This window comes from Setaria italica, chromosome VII, assembly GCF_000263155.2.
Source record: "Setaria italica strain Yugu1 chromosome VII, Setaria_italica_v2.0, whole genome shotgun sequence".
NCBI lineage: Eukaryota > Viridiplantae > Streptophyta > Magnoliopsida > Poales > Poaceae > Setaria > Setaria italica.
This window is the reverse complement of record NC_028456.1, coordinates 18,742,859-18,762,734: the sequence shown is the minus strand read 5'-3', so window position 1 is coordinate 18,762,734 and position 19,876 is coordinate 18,742,859. Positions and strand designations below refer to the sequence as shown.

Sequence of the window (19,876 nt, the reverse complement as noted above, 5' to 3'; positions counted from 1 at the left end):
TTGGTCATCGTTGCTCGCACCACTAGGATTCGATGGAGATGGAGACGGTGATCGAGCAGGATGCGATGGTCCCGGTGGTGACGACGGTCCTAGAGGTAGATGTGCTGGAGAAGATGGTCTTGAGTTCTGAGGAGATGGTCGCTGCGGGGGATCTATGGGAAGCAATGATGCCTTCTTACTAGGGATGATGACGTAACGTTCGCGTCATAGAATGATCTCGTGAAGTGCATCTCCTAGTGTCCTTTCCCTGTCACCTCCCGGGAGGTCGAGCTCTAGGCCTTCATATTGACTATCACAAATCTGCTCTAGGCCAATGCTGGAGTAGCCCGGTGGAATCTCCATACCATGGCTTGTCTGTCCTGGCAAGATTGGTAAAGCACTTCTGTACGCCACCTGTACATATAGGAGAAATAAAGAAGTTATTAAACTCCCCAGGCATGGATCAATTGAGAAGATTGCATAAATTATATATATGTATAGATGTTACCAAATGGTCTATACAGCTCAAATGAGGTGCGCTGAGTGATGTCATCCACAGGGTACCCTTGTGGAAGCACAGGTGCTTTAGCGTTGAGAAGGGATGGCGACGTTGGGATCCGACAGTGCTCCAGATTGAGCCATCTCAGTAACTACCAGGACCACTCGCCGATTAATTTCTTCCTGCATTCTTACTTCTTGTGAATGCACTTTAGCTTCTAACATGCACCGCTAGCTCTCCTCTTGCCATTCCTTTCTTCTCTTGCGGCTTCTGTACGTGTCGATGTCCCTACGGAAAGCAAACTTCCACAGAACGACCCTGAAGCCTCGTCAACATCCACGGTGTTCGGGATTCCCGAGCGCCAAAGTGAGCTCATCGTTATCTCTATCAACCTTCATCTTTCCTGCTTTAGCATCTTCAATGTTTTGGATAAGCCTTTTGGCCTTGAACATAAGGGTGTGTTTGGTTTGAGGGACGAAGTGGGACGGGACGGGACGATCCCACTTCATCCCGTGTTTGGTTTGGAGACAGGTGGGATGGGGACATCCCTATGAGGTAATATACCCTCCAGATGCGGGATGCCCCCATCCCACCAAAACAAGCGGACGGGGGCATCCCACTTCGCCCCCGTCACGCGCCGTCCATCCGCACCGGTGGAGGGGGCGAGGTTGGGCAGGGGGGGAGCCGCCGGCGGAGGGGCCGGCCGCGGTGGAGGGGCCGGCGCGAGCGAGCACGGCCGGCGCGGGCGAGCACGGCCGGCGGGCGGGACCTCCGCCACGGCCGGTGCGCGCGAGCTCCCCCACGGCCCCTGAGATTCGGCAAGCGGCGGCTCGAGGCCGGCGAGGCCCGATTCACGGGCGGCGCGCCCGGGGCAAGCTCCCCCAGCGGCGCAACGGCGAGCCCAAGAGCCAACAGCGGAACCGGGGTGGAGGAAGAAGATGGCGGTTAGTATGATAGGTGGGCCCCACGAACGGTGTTAACAGAAGGAGAAAACGGTGCTCGTCCCTCTATAGCAATCTCTCCAACCAAACAAAACATTAGGACGGACCCATCACATTCAACCAAACATGAAATAGGATCATCCTATCCCGAAAAACTGGGACGGGACCATCCCGTTCTACATTGTCTCCCAACCAAACGCACAATAAGTATCCCATCCTCTTGGCTCAGGTTGCCTCCGTGAGCGTAATACTAATTCTTCGATCGATCGAGCTAGTCAATAGTCGCTGGTACGATACCTCGATCGAATAGGTCTTGTTCAATCCCTTTCCATTTCGAAATTGCACTCATGTAACCACCTCGCCCTAAACGGTGATGGTACTCCTTCTTCTGAGCATTGGTTGAGTGAACACGAACCTTGGTCGCACTAATTTCACTCATCTTGTATTCTAGAAATGAGTTCTAGTGGTCCTTTAACTTTGACCACTGATCAAAATCTGGAGTTCGGCCCTTCTTGATAATGTTGGCATCCAGATTCTTCTTGAAGGTTTGGAATTGGGTTGCCAACTTCTTCAGCGTCCACTCTTTCACAACTTTTTCGTTGACACCTTCAGGAAGTGTGAAGTGTTTCTTGACATCTGCCCACAACATATTTTAGGGTTTCACATTTTTTTTGTGTCTGCGGGAGTACATATGGATCATTTTGTTTACCCTTCCATTCCTTAATGCTGATGGGCATGTTATCCCTTACAATAGCCCTGCATTAGCTCACAAACTTTCTAACCACATTTTCGGGAGCAATTGGCTGGCCCTCTTCGGTTACTTCGGTGATGTGAAGCCTTCCCTCCATTATCTTTGTATGATCGGGGCACGGGTGGATGGCGGATGGGGCGGGCGCGGATTGACGGAGGATGGGGCGTGGACGGCGGCTGGGGAAGACGGCGGGCGGACGGCGGAGGGAGACGAGCGGAGAAGACACTGGTCGGGGTGGGGGATCCAGCAGTGAAGTGAGGGGGACGAGGCAGGGGAGAAAGGGGTGGATGTTTTAAACCCCCTAGTCTCAGGTTGACTTTGCAACCAGGACTAAAGGGCCTTTAGTCCCGGTTGCAAATTCAACCCATGACTAAAGGCCCCCCTTTAGTTCCGGTTGCAATTTCCAACCGGGGTGCTTTTCGCGTGGGAGGTGAAAAAAGCACCCTTTAGTCCCGGTTAGAATTTACAACCGAGACTAAAGGTCCCCCTTTCATTTCCTCTGACTTTTGCAATTTTAATTTATATATATATTAAGTTGTTTTGTTGTTAAAGAAAAATAAAAACTTTACGTATTTTGAACATGCAAAAATATATTAAATTAGCAAGTATATTTAAAATAAGTTTGAATCAGTCATTAATTCTATACTAGTTGTTTAAATTTCTAAAATAATTATTTTAATGCATCACTATGATCAACAAATTCTTCAATTAAATAATTTCACTGTGCAAAAAATGTGGTTAAGTTAACATTATTTATATAGATCGAATAAATGTTCACCATAGAGTATTACAATATAATCCAAAGGTTCTGATGGCCATAAAGCATTACATGAAGGTGCACCATATTTAGTGCATTACAATGTAACGTTAAAAAACTTCTTCTTAACGAAAGTTCCTTGGTCATAATTGCGGCGTAAGTACGGAACCTCTTCTTTGGCTAGCATGATGCTTGGGTCAACTTCGACAACGAATGGAAGCATGCCATCAAACTGATCATAATCATTTGACTGCTCTGTTTTGTCTTCGACTCCCACGATTTTTCTTTTATTTGGAAGAATTATGTGGCTGTGATCATCTCGCCTGATCTTATAGCAGCGCTCCGCACATAGGACAAGCATCCAATTTCTCATATTCATCACCACGATAGAGGATACAGTCATAAGGGCATGCGTGTATCTTCTGAACCTCCAATCCCATAGGGCAAATAACCTGTTTAGCTTCATATGTTATGGATGGCAATTCATTATTCTTGGGAAGAATGTTCTTTACAATTTTCAATATCCCCTAAAATGCCTTATCGCTCACACCATTTTTTGCTTTCCATTATAGCATTTCTAGTGTGGTACCCAGTTTTTTATGCCCCTGCTTGCAATCTGGGTACAACAATTTTTTGTGATCATCTATCATGCGCTGCAACTTTTCTGATTCCTTCTCAGTTTCGCAATCTCCCTATGCATCCCCTAGCACCTGACCAAGATCATCAATACGGCCATCTTCTGCAAACTCTTCTTCATCAGCCTCGCCCATTGTAGTATCTACAAAAGCTTAGCCTGCTGTCCAGTCCGTAATGTTGTTATCATCCTCCTCATCTTCACCGTCTTCCATTATAACCTCTCTTTCGCCGTGCTTGGTCCAAACCAAATAGTTAGGCACGAAACCAAATCTAAACAAGTGGCTGTGAACAGTCCCTCAGGAAGAGTAGTCCTTCTTGTTACTGTATTCGAGGCATGGGCAATATATGAATCCCTTCTCTAGCTTGTTGACTTTGGTCACTTCGAGAAAATAATGCAAGCCATCAACAAACTCTTTGATCCATCTATCCGCGTTATATATTCATTGCCGATCCATCTGCATCATATTACGTGAGAAATGGACATAGGTCTTCGTATTAGATAAAGAACCTGATCAATATTGATAATTTAGACCAATCAACCGTCATAAAGATAAAAACGATTTACATGAAAATTACACCAATCAACATTCATAACATTCACTACGTCGACAAAAAGACAAATGCTAGAATTCTGAAACAAGACAATAAAGATACATATACACTAAAGATTATAGATGCTACATAGTGGATTTCATGTAGTCAATTATCCTATAATAATGGTACAACATAGCAGAATATTCGCCCTCCAAACCACCTCTGCACATGACTCAATCTTCTACGAAGTCTATGGAGAGTCACCTCCGCTCCTCTAGTACCAGAAAATAATGGTATAACAGAAGATCTTCGAATCCACATACTCAGGCTGAATATCGTAAAGGAATCTTGAAATAATTGTCCAAACATCTTTTGGAGCAAGTGTCACATTATCATAATAGAACTATGGTGGCACACACATAATAGTACGTCCAGGCAAAAGATCTGTTCATTGAGCATGGCCCATGGTGGCAAGCCAAAACCAACCAAAAGCCGCTAGGTCAAGGTCATATCTCTGCCTAAAGCGGATATTGGGCCAGTACACTCTATTATGAGAATTAGGTTTCAAAAGCCGTTTGGAATACTATTTCAAGATTCTTTTATGATATTCAGCCCGAGTTTCTTCGAAATTCTTCTGTTCTACCATTATTTTTGGATTCTTGACTCCGTGAAGTCCACTATGGAGCGTCTGTAGTCTTTATTAGTGTATCTTTGTTGTCCTGTTCTACAATTGTAGCATTATGTTGACCGGTGTAATTTTCATATCACTCTAATTTAACATGCAAACTTTCCAAAAAATTGTAGTAATGACCAAATTCTATTTTTTACACCTACAATATATTTACAAACTAATCATACAAAGTAAAATAAAGAGCCACCTCCGCTCCTCCAATACCAGAGAATAGTGTAAGCACATTCATGCTATGTGCAGACACTATTCTCTAGGGTTGGAGGAGCGGAGGTGGTACATCTACTGCCGATCCATCTGCATCGTATTACGTTAAAAATGAACATAGGACTTCGTATTAGATAAAGAACTTGATCAATATTAGGTAGGGGAGAAAATAGAGTAAATGTATTTATAATATTTAGTTCTTGCAATAAATATGAGATAAATAAATTACTAGTCAAAGAAATACAATTATTGTTAAATTACAGTAACATGAAAAACTATAGCAATGACCAAATTCTATTTCTTACACCTACAATTTATTTACCTTATTTTATTGCAATGACTTAATATTAAAAACACATTTACTCTATTTTTTTCCCATACCTAATATTGATAAAGTTCTTTACCTAATACGAATCATATATAACAAGCAAGCTATCCATCAAATTCTAGCTCAAAAATATTTATAAATAAAAATCCTCTCAATTCTCCCTCATTCTAAAAAACTCATTTTTCTCTATCTCTAAAGCATAAAACAAAGCATAATAATAAGAAATGAAGGGAGGATGAAGTAGCTAATATTTACAACACTTTGGATAAGTGAAATCCCCACAGAAATGAGGAAAAAATCGGGCAGCACCTCTCTAAGGTTGCTTGATTGCCATGGAGAGGAGGAGGAAGAAGCCCTCGGTCTGGTGGAGTGGCTCGGGCTCGGGGAGGAAGAAGCAAGGGGAATTTATAGGCGAGGAGCTTTTGTCCCGGTTAGAATTTCCAACCGAGACTCGCCTTTTGTCCCGATTGGAATTTCTAACCGAGACTAAATCTTTTGTCCTGGTTGGAATTACCAACTGGGATAAGAGCAAAAGCTCCCACCATCGATGCCAAATTTTTTAGCCGTTACAACCGAGACTAGGGGGGTTTAGTCCCGGTTGATCTTTACAACCAGAACTAAAACTCCCCCCATCCGTGGCCTTCAGTGGCTTATTTTTGACCTGGGACTAAAGTATGCCTTTAGTCCCGGGTCCAAAGTCAACTAGGACAAAAAGGGTTGGATGGAAGTTGAGTTCTCTAGTAGTGTTAGCACGTATTTCATTAAGAAGAAAGCAGTTTATAGATACAATACTTAATGTAGCCAAACAGAGCTTGACCAACACAAGAGCACAAAGGACTAAAAATAGATAAACACTGAAGAAAAGTACAAACAAACTCACAGCCGACAAGCGACCGAAGTGGTAACCACAACAAACAGACAGGAAGAGAAGCACGAAGGGAGAGGACACACCCAACCCTGCCACCCTAACAAGGCCACCTTAAGAACTGAACCTGCAAAAGGAATACACCATCGCCTTGGAGCCGAGAAAGAGAGAGCAATCTCGAAGCACAAAACGGTGGTGAAGCATCCACCAAATAGTACAACCATGGCGGCAAAGCATCCGCCAAAGTAGAAGAACGGCGGCAAAGCATCCGCCCGAAGCAATCAACACAAAACGGTGGCGAAGCATCCACCGAACAGCACGACCATTGCGGCAAAGCATCCGCTAGAGTAGAAGAACAGCAGCAAAGCATCCGCATGGAGCAATCAGTGGTGGCACAAATGTCCACCTGACCAACACAAAGAGGCAACAAAGCATTCGCCCAGAACGATGACCATTTGCAACAACACGATAGGGTGGCAAAGCATCTGCCATGACCTAGGCAACCAATGTGACAGTGTGTAAAACAAAGCGAAGGCAGGTACTGAGGAAGAACCACACCGTCCAGACTTGGGGTCTCGAAGGGGCAAGGGGCAAATGAATGATGCCTCCAAGGAGGGAAACGGTGCCCGAGGACATCGCCATCACTAGCCCGCAAGCAGGCAGAGGCTTACGCCTCACCCCTATCCCCCAAAGTGTGCCGCGACACCCCCAGCGAAGCAACCATCCACAAGCAGCGCCGACGGGATGGAACCACCAATGGTGGCAGCAACCAAACAAAGGACAGCGGCCAAAGCAGTGAAAGCACAGGTGGAACACATCAACGGCAAAGCGGCAGCGGGGCGGAAGGTCTATGTCTCCCGAGACTTTTCAACAACGCCTCTGAGGAGGGGAACGACGCCCGCAACCACCGTTGTTGTTGGCTCAGCACAGCACCGAGTAGGGCTTACGCCTGAAGATCTTGGAATGAGATGAAGATAGCCCACCACACATGCCACCTAATGGTAGTGGCACCCGGACACACCGCAACACCCCCAACAGCTAGCTCCGGCAGGCCGGGGGATCGGAGAGGCGAAGGGGAGAGGTCCCCACCTCCAGTCTGCAGCGAACCATGGGCGATCCTAGACTGCAGCGGCCACGGGCCCAGCGGCTGGAGATTCCGAATGGCAGGAGCGCACGCCAGCCAGTGCACGACGGAGATCTCTCAACCTGCTGGAGGCACAGGCATGCCGAGAGAGAAAGCTCCACTGGTCGACCCCAGCACCCCGCTCCCAGACCGCCGCAGAGCCCTAAACATCGCCGGCACCAGGCAGCCGCAGATGGACCCTACCACCCAAATCTGGTGGGCTGCGGTTCGAATCCAGCGCGCCGCCACCCAGATCTGCAATGTTGACCTCCATGGGCGGCAGCAGCCAGCAAGCCAGCGGCAACAACTAGCAGCACTTGATGGGAGACAGGGGAGAGGGAGAAGGTTAGAGGAGAGAGGAAAATGGGAGGGGAGGGAAGGAGCGTGTTGGGGATAGATCCCCAGTACCCGCAAGGAAGTAAGAAGACGGACTCCTACTAGGATTCCTCTGTAATCCTATCAGAAGTCATACCATGTAATCCTACTAGGACTCCTCCTTATAACCGACTATTAATCCCACCCCTTGGAGTATATAAAGGAGGGCAGGGGTCCCTAGATCAGTAGACAAAGATGTCATAGAACCACAACAGAGGACCAAATCCTAAACACCAAACAACACCCAAGCGCAAGGCACAATATACAACACCCCAAACAGGATGTATGATATTACATTACTCTAGCGGTTCGAACCTGTATAAATTTGTGTCTTCTATCCTCACTTTTACCTTCGAGTTCCAGATCCGACGATCCCCCACCAACCAATTTACTACCTCAGAATACTCTTCATTAGGTTGCCGGTATAAAACACCAACAGGGTGTGGCCGCTGCTGCCGCCGGCCGACAGGATGGCGGCCGGCTGGGCTGCTGGACGGGGCTGGCGGCGGCAGGTGGGAGGCGCCCCCGTGCCGCCTCGAAGCGAGACAACGCGTGCAGCAGAAATTTACTCAGGTTCCCGTGCACCCTTACAGTGCTACAACTTCGGCTATCTCCAACTACTGGTGGAGCAGCAAGGTTGATCGCCGGGGAATACACTGGAGGCGCTGGTCGGAGCTCACTTTACCCAAGTGCTATGGAGGCATGGGCTTCAGGGACATCAAACTCTTCAACATCGCAATGCTGGGCAAACAGGGATGGAGGTTGATGACCAACCAAAATTCCCTAGCTTCTTGCAGCTATGCCTGCTTAATGATTGTAATGATGCTGCTTAATTAATGAAGAAGCTAAGTTCCCAGAAAAAAGGGTGTCTTGTGTGCTTGTTTCGATCAGTTTTTGCATTGACTTTGATTGCCGGCGTGAAACTGGCCTGGTGTAATAATATAAATCTGTTTGCTACAATAGTATCGGATTGTCTGTCAGCATGACCATCTCGGCATGCCAAAATTATTATTATATAATCTATGTAATGTATGTTTGCTGCTACGTGTTGTTGAACTTGCTCTTGTTTGATTATGTATGTTCTATTTGAAGTATTGAATTGGTGTACTATAACAGAGTCTGCTTTGTTTGAAATTAATAAAGTTTGTTTAATTTCCTGCAATGCTTGATCTAGTACTAGCTAGTGGACGTTTGCTTCGTGGATTGATCGGCTGCTAATCTGCAATCAAGTAAATTATGCTTCAAAGTACCGGCAGCGTGCGGATCGAGTGTCAACTAAAAATTTAAACTACTAATTGCTAGTAATGGTTCTGGAGTCTGGACACTAGGAAATGTTTACATTTCGGATTGGACAGATGATGTTGAGACGGCTCAGAACAATAGTGCTGTCTGGTTCCTTAGTTTTGCTCATTTGCTTGCCATAGTAGCTTGCATTGTGTCCTGTTTCGCTAACTAGGCACCACGAGTCAACGGTCAGGTCGATATGAATCCTCTTGTGTTTCCATCTTCTCGTTTAGGGATTGGATTCGTGCAGATTCAGATGACACCGCCTGTTTCAAATCACGTTCGCCGCCATTCGCCGTACACGTAGGCCGTAGGGATCGTGTCTGCCATCCGAGTGCGACTGCATGAGAATGGGATTATGGGATCGATCTCCATGGCCATGGATGACGGGAGGGAGAGAGAGAGAGAGAGAGAGAGAGAGAGAGAGAGAGAGAGAGAGAGAGAGAGAGAGAGAGAGAGAGAGAGAGAGAGAGAGAGAGGCGAGAGAGCAGACGAGGCGAGGATCCAACGGACGGGATCGGAACGAGTAGTCATGTTCAGTTGTTGAGGTAAATTGTCAACTGTGATATAAGCAAAGCAATACTACTATTCCTTTGCTCCGCTCGCGTGCTTTATTAAGGCGTGCCATGGTGCCTTGTCATGGTTGTTACTCCATCCTGGGATGCCCTTTATTCTTTAAGCCTGCATGTTACATTTTCTTCTCTGGACATGGTATGATCCATTCCTTAGGCATTCTCAACTTTAGTCTTTAGCTTTGCTGAGAGATGCATACTTTGCGTGCTGTCGTAACCAGAGAATATTGCCCCTCTGTTCCTCGCTTCCTGTCTATAAGAGAGCACAGCAATGGACAATGGCCAACTCCCTTCCCAGCTATTCGTTTTGCTCATTTGCTCCACCAGCCAGTTCTGGTTCTCTCAGGTTCCCAACGAAGTAACTAGTACAGTACAAAAAGCTCCATCCATCCTCCACAAACACCCCATCACCACCCCAAGAAAAACATCTGATTGTTTGCCTATCACTCTTGTTCTTTCATACCTAGAATTATGGCTTTTGTTCATCAACTTTAGTTAAAAATCACAGAAACATATGCTGATTCCTGTACAGTTAGTCTGCATTTTTATGTCGTTTTATCCTTTTTATTTTACATGCTCTTGTTTCGTGCCCTTTTTCCTTCGTGATAAATAAAAAAAAGTGAAAAAATTCCCTTTCCATTGTTCTTCTACACTACAGCTAATGCCTTTCTTTCATTTATTGGTTCTAACAAAACATAATTTATTTATTCCTTCGTTCTAGCAATTACTTTCTTCTTCTAGTGACAAATTGACACACCAAAAATATTGATATGATCCAACCCCGTTCAAACTGAAACCCAGAAAGTTAAAGTCATATCCTGTCATCCACGCAGTATCAACAAACTTTGGCACCAGGTACTAATACGCATCATTCTTGTTTCATGATTTGCTAGCACTAAAAAGCTCTGATTAATATAATGGCTGTGAACTGCTCATTATTTCTCAGGACTATTATATAAACAAGTGTTTTCTTCTGGAGCATACTTGGAGAGACAATATGTATTGCCAACCTTCAGGTTAAAATTTTGCTTTCTTGGCGAAGGAACTGTATGATGTTATATCACGCTAAGTTATTCCGCCGGGAAAATTCACTATAGACAACCAGCCAAAGTTAAATCAGAGGTAAATAAACACTAACTATAGGAGTGATTAACATTAAATTCAATTAAACCGATACATTAAATTTTAAATGATTTTGTTATGATTACGCATGAAAGTAGAAATTTATTCATCTTAGAGGTAAACTTTATTTAAGATTTAGATCAAGTCAACTTTATCTAGAAGCACGAGTACCTTGCAACTTGCATATTTTGTCAATCCATGAATTGGTTCGACCCTGCAATACTATGTGAATCTAGGAGCTTGTCCCCATCTAGCCTCATGAAGGACACGATGTTTTTGGTCAGGTCAGGACTACTAATTTTGAAACCAGGAGAATCTTCCTCCTATACGTGGTTACAGTAGGTGTTAAAAAAAGTATTTTACAAGACGCTCAATTGACATCTATTTTGTGTGCTCCAGTAAAAATTTTGTAGAACCTTACTCATAATATACTTATAAAGGTAAATGTGATTAGTTTTTGTATAAGTAGGTATGCAATCTAGATCTAATCATGTATATATGTTAGCTTCTGAATGCTCAAATGTGAAATAAGTTCATTTTTTGAATATTCTAACTCAGTGCCCTGATTTCTATTTTACAATTTCTAGCTACAAATAAATTTATCCAAATGAACTACCTAGCTATTATATTGACCTGTGCATAGGTAGGTAAATAAAACAATGACCACAACAGTAATTGTTTAATTATTTAACTATTTATTCATGTTTAGTCCAAACAACTTTGTAATTCTGTGTTAATAACTAGTTCAAATTACTTCTACCACTGGCAGGTTCCACAATTTGACAATTTGAGTCAACTACTGACGTTAGTCATGGCGGAACCATTTTCTTTTAAAATGCCATTGAATGAATGGCGTCATTATCTGCAAGACATCAACTTCTGGTATGTTACTTTTAAAATCTAATATGTATAGGTTTTGTTATTTTACTTTTAATTTGTACAGCCAACTCAAACAAGACAGTTACATACCCCTCTCCCTCTCCCCCGAAAGGACATGACTTTCTCATCTGTTTAACAAACACAAATCTCATAACTCAGAACTTTTCATGGCAATAGTTACTATTCATTAAGCTAAGAACTAGAGGTAGAAGCATATCATAGTTGTGAACCATTTGTGATAGAGTTTTTTAGTTTTTCACAATGTGTGGTGACATCAATATCACAGGAACTTACACAAACAATTAATAGCAGCATACCACAGTTGTGAACCATATGTAATAGAGTTTTCACAAATTTGTGATGACCTCAAGTATCATAGGAACTTAGACATAGTCTTATGATAAGGAGTATGAACATTATGTGATAGTCCTTTTTGTATTGATATTCATCTACTTAACCAACTCTAGCACACAAACCATGCATTCATCCCTTGGAGTATTGAATGCCATCTAAATAATCCACTCATGTCATTTTTGAGCAAGTTGTCATCATGTCATATTTCATAGATGCGACATGGCATTGACCTTTCTGCTTTCTTATCCTCTTCCTCTCTCTCCCGTACAATGTAGCTTGCATTTTAATTCTTTCTTCTCTATTTTTTCCTCCTTCAAGGCAACAGGAAATTAAACTAACAGTCATGAAAGCACAAAACCAAGGGGCACGGTCCTTTCACCTCATATACATGCATCTAGCTCCCTAAGCAAGAGCACACTTACGGACGAGCACAATCACCTTTCAAATCTCAAGAATAAGCAACCACTGTCCGAAAAAATGTTAGTTTAAACATGGAAAAAAACATCATAGTTCACAGCCAACGGCTTTCTATCTACATCTGCCAAAAGAGGGTAAATGATATGGCTGCATGCTACTTTAGGATCAAAGGATACTAGGTAGAGGGTTTCAACTAATTTTGCAAAACTAGCAACTATGGTTAGTGGAAAATAAATAACTCACGACACAACATATCCTATGTCAAGTTTTGCGACATAGCCACCTAGGTAATAAGAGCAATCCGGTACTTAGGAATATAAATTTGCTCAAAGTAGCTTGCACGTATATAAGTTGAGTCCAGGAGATAAACAATCACAAGACAATAATTTTATTCCATAGTACTAATGAATTGTCATTCACACTTGATCCACGATAAGGTGGACTATAAGTTGCAGCCGCTTGTGTCAACACACCTCTTAATGCTGAACCACCTCAGATCAGAATGTCCAAGCCTAGATTTTACTAGAGATGCTCTTCATCTCTCTTGCTAAGACGAGCATATAACACCCTTCACAAGAACAACCAGGTTTTGCATAGTTTACAACCTCAAGAGTTTTGTCTTCTAAGAATCTTCTAGGATGTAGCAACCTCAAGTAACAAGGCAGCGACACTTGTTTGATGGTAGAATGCTCTCATTCTCTCAAGAAATGGATTACTAAACAAATGAGGGGAAGAAGAGGAATTCAAGAAACTCCTGTTCGGAATGCTAATGAAGAACCTCCTCGATGTTGGTGAAGGAGTATATATATGCTAGGACACGGGAACTAGAGTTTACTCTTACTCATAAAACTTTACCCAAAACTTTGTAAGATCAGTTACATGAGCCATGCAAGCATTTCTACCTCATGTGGCATAGAGTAAATGAGAGCGAGCAAAGCTGTATCTTCACAAAGAGATGGGTTTGGCACAAGATATGATGGCCAACACAATTTAGATGTTTTATAGACAACACAATAACCATTGTATGTGTCTTTTTGTGTAATCATTAATTAGTGTAGAATATTGAGAAACAATTTAATAGACAACCCATTGTAGATCGTTGGAAGGCTGCTCGTGTCACCCTCTCCACCTAGGGTGCCTCTAGCGGGCCGCCACCACCACCACTATATACCCTCCCCCTCCCTCCACCTTGCTGCCACCAGAGCGCCACGCCGGAAGCCCATGCAGGTGTGAGGATGGCGGCAGCGGGCCTCCACCAGCGGGTCTCCTCCCCCCACGTGGCCTTCTCTTTTTGCACCAAAAGCCACCATGGCTAGGCAAGCTCCAATGGGTTGCAGTTGGCTCTGCAGAGGCTAGATCCACCCCTATCCAGCTAGATCTAGCATCCACCCGTCCTCTCCCTACCTCCCCCATCCTGGCTTGGTGATACCCATCGGCAGCCATAGCAACCGGTGCTAGCGGCGGGAGTGCGGCCTCCCGAGCCGGATCTAGTTCACCTACTACCAGATCCGATGTCTTCTCGGTCAGCAACAGTAGGGCCCCATATCTTGCCCGCCGGCGCAATGGGTTCGCATTATGAATGCTCACCACTCTCTCAACCCTACTAGAAAACTTGGTATTAGTACCGGTTCGCAGGGTGCATATCTCCCGAACATACATCCGGGATTAATCCGTCAAGATAAAAGGGGGGTGTCTTTTATCACGGGTCCCAAAATCGGGATATAAGATCCCCTTTTAGTCCCGATTGGTAATACCAACCGGGATAAAACGGTTGCCACGCGGTTTTGCAAAAAAAAATTGCAAAAATAAAAAATATCGGGGGGTCCTAGAGGCCCCCCACACGCACAACGTTGCTTTTATCAAGTCACACGATTTTTCACGCGAAATATGTGCGTGCGTGGTCCGTGGGCTTCAAACCCATGACCTCAAGACTTGCGCATAGCTTCCTTGCCATCCCACCTACACACCACATCTGTCTATATAGGGGATACTATCCTTTTATATTAACTCATGGAGGACCCTTTAATCCGGGTTGGTAACACCAACCGGGATTAAAGACCTCATTTAATCTCGGTTGGTAATACCAACCGGGATAAAAAGGTTCGAGGGATTTAGTCCTTTCCCAGCCACACGTGGGGGACCCTTTTATCCCGGTTGGAAACACCAACCGGCATAAAAAGGGTCCGAGGGCTTTATTCTTTTTTTAGCCACCTTTTATCCCGGTTGCTTTAGTCCCGGGTGGTAAGGGTCACCTTTTAGTCCCGATTGATCTTACCAACCTGGACTAAAGGGTCCCCCACGTGTGCCTGAATTTTTCAACCGGGACTAAAGGATCCTCACAGGTGCCTGATTTTTGAACCGGGACTAAAAGGTCCCCTTTAGTCCCGATTGCAAATACCAACCAGGAATAAATTGTAGCGCACCCCCTTTTCTCCCGGGTCGAAATTAAACTGAGACTAAATGGGGTGGTATCTAAAGTCAGTTCTCTAGTAGTGCAAGCCATACTCCCCAGCACGGACCGTGTACGAGGCATGGCTCTGCAGCTCCCTTCTCGGTGGCTACGCTACACCGGTGGGTCGGGAAATTGCCAGGAAAAATCATAGCCCGTGTTCTATTGGTGCCAACAACGACGACATTTTTGTCTGCATGAAGTGGGTTCATCTATAAGAGCACATTATACGTGATTAGATGGCCGGGCACAAAATCACATTTTTGTTCTAGGCAATCATATCTAGTGAAATGACATTCCATCATTTGGGCATTTCACCTTCCAACGGTAGCTTCCTCACCTCCTGCACCACACATCTTTGCCAACAATATCCCAATATTTTTTTAAAAAATAAAGCTGGCATACCATCAACCCCTGGTGCTTTGAGACCGCCCATGCAATTCAAGGCTTTTTAATCTCATCATCACTATACCCTCAATAGGAACTCATACATCAACTTAGGTGAAACAATGGGATGAACTTGATGAGGGAGCTAGTCATATGACGTGCACTTGATTCAAACAAGTCAGCAATAGAGTTATAAGCCCCACCGCCTCCGCCACCACGCCATGATCATCTTTCTCGAATCTCCTAATTTTGTTCCTCCTTTTTCTCTCGGATGCATATGCTTTGTTTTCTTAATCCATTTCTCTAGGTCACCTAATATGTTCAATGGCTTCATAAAGTGTTATAAGTGCCAGTTAATTGTTCCTGTTTTGCTAAAACATAAAGATTTATATTGCCTAAAAGAATATTTAAACATATATTTTTGGTCATCAGAACAACAACACAAAAATTTATGCAGGCCACATTTCTACTTATGTTTTTTTAAAGAAAGCCACATGGCAAGCTTTATTTATTCAATTAACAGTTATATCGTGAAGAAAAGAAAGAATTATTTTGAAGAAAAGAAAGAATTATTTTGCTTGTCTTTCCCATACCCGGTGTTAATGGCAGCATTTTCACTCAGATATGCACCCGAATTCTTATACTTATTATTGTTATCATTATCAAATAAGTTTGTTGATAAAACATGCATAAAAAAGTGATTTTATATGTCAACGGACAAGGATGTACAGTATCGGCATTAAGCTTCATGTTTGCTGTTTTCAGTAGCGTCAAACGTGAGAATAAAAATAAAATAAATGGGCAGGCATAAAAGAGAATATGATTAACAAATTACTCAACATTGAGCACAAGTTGTTCAAAAAGCACGTAACGGAGCCTTTTTTATTTGTGCTGCCAGGTTGAAAGGATTTCTCAAGAGCCCTGCATATCGTGACTTGGAAGAAAAACTCGACAGGTATGGATTCGTGCAGTGGAATGTTGGGGTGGGACCCGCAGCATGTTTCACACGAGCTATATCAAGCATCATTCGGGAGGTCAAGATCAAGGAGGAAGGTCCCTTTGACCACGTGATAGAGGTGGACATGAAGCAGGCGTTAGTGCTTGGAACGAGGCTCAGTATTAATGACAAGCTGGCCATCAAAGTGGCGGAGCAGCTTGGGCTACTCAACCAAGAATACGACATGCTAAAAGCAGAGGGCGATGAGCTGTGGTACTATACCTATGGCTACCAGGATGCAACGGACTCCTTGCAAAAAAATGTAAAATCAACGGTTTATCAAATAGTGAAAAAGCTGCTGGAGAAGAAGTACCTGCTGGTGATTAACAACCTCAATGAGCCCATTAAGCCCATCAATCTTAGTGCTTTCACCGAAGACTTATCATGCCTTCCTCCTCCTCAGTGGGAAGGCTCTTTCTGGATTGTATCCGGCACCTCCAAAGATGTCTATGACAGGAGCAAGCCGGATTATAATTGTATCGTTGATTCTTTCAGTGGGGATGACATATTGATGCTTACTCTCTACTCACTGCATCAGACAGCTAAGTACATCTTGGGCGTGACCGGCCACAAAGATGAACAATATTGGCACCACGTGGCCGTCCGGTGCTTTCACTACATCCTCATGCTGCTCATTCCACACTGTTCATATGCCCATAGAGATGGAGATCAGCAGAGTTCTGATGCACTAGCTGATATTACTTCAGATGAGCAGCTGATACGTCAATGGGCCATACAGGGCCTCATTACTGGCGTGCTAGAAAGAACAACGGAGGTGACAGCAGCTGACTGCCAAGGCAAATACAATAATATATACCAAGTGGGAAATGTCATCCTTGAAGCTTTTCGAGAGTACTCGTTGCTGCAGCTTCTCTTTTCACCTGCAACTAAAGTTGATGAAGCCACAAAATCTGCTGCACACTTCCTAGCTTGTTATAATCTCGTTGCAGAGTGCCACACAACAGAAGAAGTTTTTTTTTGTGAGGGAAATCATCCTGGACTGGAGCGCATGCGGTGGATCTCACATCTGGGTGATCAAGGATGGCATGTAAGCAGAGAATGGTTAAGGCAGGGAGCCAGCGGCCCAACAACACTCATTATAAGGCATTGCCCCCAGCAGTCGAGGTTGTTCATGAAGCTTCAATCTAATCATTTCTTGGCCAAGCTTTCTTGCCTTCATGTTCTGGATCTTTCCTACACTCCTCTAGAATCACTTCCTCCTTCAATCTGTTGTCTCCAAAAACTCCAATTGCTTTCTCTTAGGGGCTGCTATAACCTCAGAAGTCCATTCAGCTTCCCAGATACAGAAATTACTCTCCGTGAAAACAACAACAACAAAAAGCTCAGCTCGCTCTACTACTTCGATCTCTCCTATTCAAATATAAGCAACTTCCAAGGCGACTTCTTCCGTAACATGCCTAATCTAAAAGAGCTCCTGCTTGTCAAATGCTCCAACCTTGAGGAGATGCCACCCTCCATTGTTGCATTGTCTAGTCTAACAACACTCGAGCTCACAAGGACTCAAATAAAATCTTTTCCTAGGGAGATGTTTGAGGAAATGAAGAAGCTCCAATCACTCAAGCTAACCGAGAACAAGAAATTGTTGTTAGTACCAGGGTTGGTTTCCAAATTATGTGGCTTGATCAATATACATATTGAAGGATGTGAGCCAATGACAGAAGTAGAGGTAACTTTAGAGAGGCACCCAACCCTGAGATCATTCACATTCATCGGTGCACCTCATATGAGGCGGTTGTCCTTGCGTGGATGTACAATGTTGGAGCATGTTGACATTAAGGAGGTTGATGCTTTGGAGGAGCTTGATTTGTCTGCTACAGCTATCAGAGAGCTCCCAGAGGACATTCCTAATCTACCCCAGCTTAGGCGATTGCTTCTCATGGGCGTTCCATTCCTCAGACGATTTCCTTGGCATAAGCTGCAGAGACTCCCAGGTGTGTTTTGCTTGGATCAATGCTCAGACAAAACTGGTAATCATTCCAATCCACAAGATGCTCAGGTGTGCGTAAGTGATTCCAGATTCTTTTATAGCTTCGACTCGAGCACCAGGGATTTAGTAAGAGGTGGAAGCCTTTTGAAATCTTTCTATGTTCGAGTTACATCATGCAAGGCCACAACTAGGGAGATACATGATGAAGAGGACATGGTGAAAACCGACAGGCTTCAAGTAGCACTAACAGCATATGCTGATGTAAACCATCACTATCTGACAGATGGAGTAGTCTTTATGGTGTCAATGGATGACGTGCCTCCCTTTCGGGAGGCTGAGCGTCACGTGGAGATCTCAGCCGTGGATCGGTATCCCCGTGGTCTATATTATCTTCTACAAGTCACAAAGTCAATTAGCATGTCAGATGACACTCACATCTCCTGTCTCAGTGATCTGGGTTATTTGGATAGTGAGCTGGAGGAATGTAAGCTGCAACGGTGCCATCAGATGCAAGAAGTCTTTAGTGACTATGTGAGACCTTTGAGGCATGCATTTGTCTCCCATCTGAAAAGTCTAACCCGTTTCTACTCTGGTGGCTACGATGGTTTCGATACACTGAAGCACCTACACCTAGAGTACTGCCCGAGATTGGAGGTAATATCAAGTCCATCTGCACTGCCAAGTCTTGTGACACTGGACATCCGCTTCTGCTACAACCTCAAGGCAATTTTCTACGGCAACAATTATCATCCTCGTAATTATTACCAGCTCCCTCGCCTCCGAAGGATACGCCTCCAGGAGCTGCCACTACTGGAGCATCCCCAAGTCGACGAGGCCATCCTGACCGCGCCCGCGTGGGAGGAGCTCCACGTCCGTGGGTGCTGGAGCTTGCGCCGCCTCCCGCGCCTCGACCAGCAACCAGACAAGGCCGTGAAGGTGAGTGGGGAGCGGGCCTGGTGGACCAAGCTGTGGTGGGACGACGTGCCTTCGCATCGCGGCAGCTACGAGGCCAGGCTTCCCCCGGCGTCTGCCTCCATCCGCGAGCGTGTCGTCATCAGGACTTACCTCAGATGATGAAGGAATACATACCATGCTCAAGCCTACAAGTTGATCAAGTTAATCGGTACGTGATGTGATTTTCAATCTCCATTTGCCGTCATATATCCACACGTTCAGCTTCCAAACATTATTGATTAGATTTGTCGATTCCACAGCAATAAGTCAGCAACATCCGTCGCCCCATTCATGCACACAGCCTGCGTCTCCAGTTTCGCCTGCTGCATGCGCCTTCTCCCAAAATTTGATTGGTTCAATGTATGCCTTGTTATATGGTATTTCCAAATAAGGTTTAGCTTCGTCTTACTGCTTCATCGACCGGCCTCCCACCCAGCAGGCCGGCCCATCCAGCAGTAGCAGCTCAACCAGATTGTATATTATATTTCAGCCAGTGTGTGTTGTTGTGTGCTAATTTGCTCGGATCAGTTTGACAGTTTGTGCGGTGACTTTGCTTGCCTGTGACAAGTGAAACTTGTGTAATAATTAATACTCCCTCCATCCTAAATTATTATTCGTTTTAGCTTTTGTAGATACATAATTTTTGCTACGTATCTGAACATAATATATATCTAGATGCATAGCAAAAGTTACGTATCTAGAAAACCCAAAACAAATAGTAATTTGGACGGAGCGAGTATAAGTTTGTTTGCTACAATATTGTGGGAGTGCATGTTTTGTTCCCACTCATGATCAGCATGCATGACCATCTCGGAATGCTAAGCACGTAA

At 44.4% G+C, this 19,876-nt stretch overlaps 1 protein-coding gene across 4 annotated transcripts; it reads left to right on the top strand.

Annotated features, from left to right (window-relative positions):
- Positions 1–9,835: 9,835 nt before the first annotated feature.
- Positions 9,836–19,803, top strand: LOC101768457. Of its 4 annotated transcripts, none has more exons than XM_004975433.2 (6): positions 9,836–9,885; positions 10,261–10,394; positions 10,486–10,661; positions 11,431–11,543; positions 16,046–19,215; positions 19,307–19,803. In XM_004975433.2, the coding sequence occupies exons 4-5, from the start codon at positions 11,473–11,475 to the stop codon at positions 19,164–19,166; spliced, it is 3,192 nt and encodes a 1,063-aa protein (XP_004975490.1). In that variant the 5' UTR covers positions 9,836–9,885; positions 10,261–10,394; positions 10,486–10,661; positions 11,431–11,472; the 3' UTR covers positions 19,167–19,215; positions 19,307–19,803. The 4 variants fall into 4 exon arrangements, with proteins under 4 accessions (XP_004975490.1, XP_004975491.1, XP_004975488.1 ...); XM_004975434.4 differs by having other exon boundaries at positions 9,842–10,394; positions 16,046–18,746; positions 18,861–19,215; XM_004975431.4 differs by having other exon boundaries at positions 9,842–10,394.
- Positions 19,804–19,876: the final 73 nt, after the last annotated feature.